The sequence below is a fragment of the Seriola lalandi genome, unplaced genomic scaffold, assembly GCF_002814215.2.
Source record: "Seriola lalandi dorsalis isolate HSWRI2012SDOR001 ecotype SW California unplaced genomic scaffold, Sedor1 jcf7180002055008, whole genome shotgun sequence".
In the NCBI taxonomy this organism is placed as follows: Eukaryota; Metazoa; Chordata; class Actinopteri; order Carangiformes; family Carangidae; genus Seriola; species Seriola lalandi.
This window is the reverse complement of record NW_019525551.1, coordinates 2,686,864-2,691,055: the sequence shown is the minus strand read 5'-3', so window position 1 is coordinate 2,691,055 and position 4,192 is coordinate 2,686,864. Positions and strand designations below refer to the sequence as shown.

General features: G+C 45.2%; 1 protein-coding gene across 2 annotated transcripts in view; it reads right to left on the bottom strand.

Moving 5' to 3' along the window:
- Nucleotides 1-4,192, bottom strand: part of wwp2 (WW domain containing E3 ubiquitin protein ligase 2) — a 71,659-nt gene that overhangs the window by 15,705 nt on the left and 51,762 nt on the right. For both annotated transcript variants that reach the window (XM_023397327.2, XM_023397328.2), the window contains exons 11-12: nt 3,282-3,336; nt 1,560-1,641 (exon numbers count right to left, since the gene is read on the bottom strand). In XM_023397327.2, coding sequence (XP_023253095.1) covers nt 1,560-1,641; nt 3,282-3,336 — 137 coding nt within the window. The remainder of the gene's footprint in view (nt 1-1,559; nt 1,642-3,281; nt 3,337-4,192) is intronic.

Below are 4,192 nucleotides of genomic sequence, written 5' to 3'. Positions count from 1 at the left end.
TTTTTTTTTCTTTTTTTTTTGGTGTGTATAAATGTATCATCACATTTGACATGATGGCTGCACCGGCCAAAATATTCCCCAAAAGGTGTGAATACATGAATGGATTGGAGTGGTTTAAGATGACGTTATAAAACATTTTTAAGTGTGTGGTTAATCTTAAAAGCAGCCAATGAAAAAAGTAAAAGAAGACACATATAACTTTTTCCCTGAACTACTTGAAATCCAGCCTTAGATAAGAAGAGTTTTGTAAGTGGTCTGAGCTTACCCATGAGAGCTTTGTACGTCAGTCTAGATGTGACTCAGCTCAAGTATTAGTCAACATCTAATATTTCTGTGTGATCATGATCTGTCTAATGATAGGATTATGTCTCATACAAATGAGTCATATATTCTCTGAGCCCCTAACTTTTCTGTCATATTTACACTCTAATTAAGTAGCTAAGCTTTGGCCTGATACGTGATCTCGGTCACTGATTACTGACATATGTTCATGTGAGCCAAGAGTAAAGCCGAATGAAGTGATTTTTGGGGCAGGTAAAAACGGTGACAGCAGCAACTGCATCAAATCACGCAGCCTTCGGGGGTCCAGCTCAACTTGTACCGTCCACTTCACCATCACAAATAGAAAATCAAATCACAGTAGCTGTGATAACTTTCCAGGGTTTGTAAACTCCTGCTTTGTAGTATCAAAAACTGCTTCAGCGTTTAGTGTTTTGTTGTGTGATAGCGATTACACATCTTGCAGCCACAAGCATCATGGGAATCTCTTTGCTTTTTTTTTTTTTTTTACAGGACAGCAAGTTTAATTTTCATGAAACTTTTTAGCCACGGTCTGTAGGTGAATATTTAGTGGTTAAAATGGAGATTCTTCCATGTTGACTGACTAGTTTTGGCAAAGGTTTACTCAGCTACATGCAAAATGTTTCTGAGTAACGTCTGCCAGCACCACTTACCAGAAGCAAATCTGGTGAAGACGCATGACAATTCGAACAAGCCAGAACACAGCGTTTCTTTTTACTTTCACCAGAATGGGTTCAAGCAAGTTTTGTTGTGGCAGAGAAAAGTAAAGATCAAACTGCCCCTTGGTCAACTACAAGATGTTTGATTTACCATTTAAACAAGGAAATTGCCTTCTAACACTACATAACACAAACACATGCACACACAGAGAGGGCATGCCAGACAATATACAGCTGAAGGCAGATCAGTGCAGATCTGAAATAGAGTCACGCAACAAAGTGGACACTTCACTCAGTGACACCTACAAATGCTCTCTCACACACTCGCACAGTCACACACTCTGTCCTGTGCTGTCATGTATAATTCAGCGTGTGGCTGGGCGGGCAGATGCCTCATCCCCAGGGGGTCCCATCATGCCTTTGCTAGGATGAAACATTTAACAGCACAGGACAAAATGGAACACACTCAACAAATAAACAGGAGTACACACACACGCACGCACGCGCGCACACACACACACACACACACACACACACACACACACACACACACACACACACACACACACACTACCTCTTCTGCTAGCTCCATATACTCACCCTTGGGTCCGCGGGTCGTCCCACTGTGTTGTCCGTGTGTTGTGGTTGACAAAATACACTCTGCCATTGTCCTGACGCTTCTCTGTGGACACAAACACATCGGCACCTTAGTTTTACGGCATTTGCGGGTGGATTTTTACAAACTGGATAAACTCCACAACAAATCGAGAGGGATCAAAGAGATCACCTGACTGTGTGTTTGGTAGCAACTGGACTCACTCTCTCTTTTGGGATGAAGAGAGAAAAAAAAAAATTCACACCACCATGACAGAAAACCAGCGAGTCTGTGTGGTATTTCACTGTGGCTTGATCTGAATACCTCACCAGGGTAAACCTCAGTGTGTGTGGATTTAAGGCTGCGGTCTGAACGCTAAAGTGACGCAGTGTTCGGGGCAAATATGAAATAGGAAGTCAAGATTTCATTTCAAAAAAGGTTGGGAGCACCTTAAACACAGAACTACATTGTATGAATGTATGTAAAATGTTGGGTGTGTGTGTGTGTGTGTGTGTGTGTGTGTGTGTGGTAGGCCACTGGTTTCAAGAGAGAGTAGCTGGTGCCCCATCCTCCTCCCTCCATCGCTCTGACATCTTTTTCTCATTAACAGGAGTGTGTGGAGGGCCCAGAAACAGTAGTGCTCACATTGCAACTCTTACTAGCTTGACTCACTCCACCCCCACTTTACTATCCAGTTTAACCCCCCCCCCGTTTCTTTCATTCGCCAATGTCCCTTTTCCTTCTCCTCCATCTTTCCCTCTTTTCTCCCATCTTTGTCTTCTTGAATCTGAGCCTGAAAAAAAAAAAAATGCGAGGGAAGCAACCGCAGCTGAAAAAAAAAAAAAAAAAAAAAGAGTGCGCCAGAGAAGCAAATCTGAGCCAGTGATATAATTGAGGTTTTTCGTCTTGAGGTACCGCAACATGTTGAAAAGGCATCATGGGCAGGGAGTGAGGGTTTCTGGAGAGAACATGGCTGTGTGATGAAGTCTGTGAAAATGTCGGAGGGACGGGAGCTGCCAGCGGCGTTCCTTTATGAATGAATGTGTGTGAGATGATTCTGCGTGGATCTGATTACATTACTCATTTGGGAAAAAGCTGGATGATGAAAAGTCCCATCAATAATGTGGCCTCTGTAATTTGTGGACTTTAGAGTAAAGGGAGCGCATACAGTGATGAATTGGTATAACATGAGCAGAAACCAGACATTTTATCCAGAATGATAATAATCAGATCCAGGAGTGAAGACATGAATCAATCAGTTAACAACTGATCTGCTTGACGAGGAGCAGCCTCCAAGAAATAAAAAAGCCACACAACCAACTTTGTTTCCAATTTTGCACAAAGTCTTCTCATCAAAATGTGCACAGGGTTCCGTTCAACGCTGTGGTGCTGAAAACATTTTGCAACACTTCACCCAAACCTCACTCCCTCACAGCTGCCTGCAGAAATGACCTAAAATGACCAAATCAAGAACCCAGTGTTTATATCTTGACAAATTGCAGAGCTTCACTGTTGACTACTGGCAAGAGTCGTCAAAAATACCTCCGCCAGACTGGTGAGAGCTGCAGGTTCTGACTGAAAACAGCTCCGACGCCAGAGTCCAGCCCTGACTGAGCAGGTTTAGTTCAACAACAGACACGTCCAGCAGATACGGACACCTTAGCGCCCCTCACTGTGACCATCTCTGCCCGTGGTATAGGTACAAAGAGTGTGTTAGGCAAACTTACCCCATCCAGGAGGCAGCGGGCCCAGAGGGTCATTTTCCAGCGGAGCACCAGACGGCTGAGGGAGAAACAGAGAGAGACAAAACAAATCCAGTTAGGTCACCTTTCTGTCTCTCTTCTCTCACCTCCTTGTTGTACGGCGTCTGTCACTCTGTCAGGTTTTTACCGCCGTGCGAGGACCAGGAAAGGAAGGAAAAGTTTTTGGGAGAAAAAAAAAAAAAACAACCCAAAAAAATGCAGAAAGGAGGGAAAACCGTTGAGGTTGCAGATGAGTAAGAAAAAAGCCAGTAAAACTCACTCAGTGCCGGCGTCCAAAATCCTGGTAATAAGATCAAGCATCAGACATGTGAGGTAAAGTCTGAGACCTCACTAACTCACAGAATCACGATGATACCTGTGTCAGGCTTGCTGAAGTGAGTGTTCATGTGTGTGTGTGTGTATGTATGTGTGTGTGTGTGTGTATGTATGTATGTGTATGTGTATGTGTGTGTGTGTGAGAGAGTGTGAGAGTGTGTGTGTGCGTAAGTGTTAAGGGCAGAAAAGGGTGGGGGTGGCTCCTCTCTGCTGCTGCAGTGAGGGGCGACTGAGGGAGCTGGCTGCCCGGCAGCTCGTATGCCTTCCAAAAACTACACGCTCGGTAGGAGGATAAAACAACAACGCTGTTCCAATGAGCTCACTGGCTGGATGCAAGCCCCACCCCCCCGGCTTCCCGCTCACCTCCTCAAATACACCCCACCTCCCACTCCTACCACCTCCTCCACCCTGGCACCCCTCCCTACCCCACCCTGTGGTCCTCCTCCTCTTTTCTCTTGCTCTCTTCTAGCGCTGCTGTGAAAGTAGGCAGGGAAGTGCGATGTCTGAGGGAACTGAGGGAACATTCATGCTTGTTCCAGACTGGACACCCCCCTGCCCCA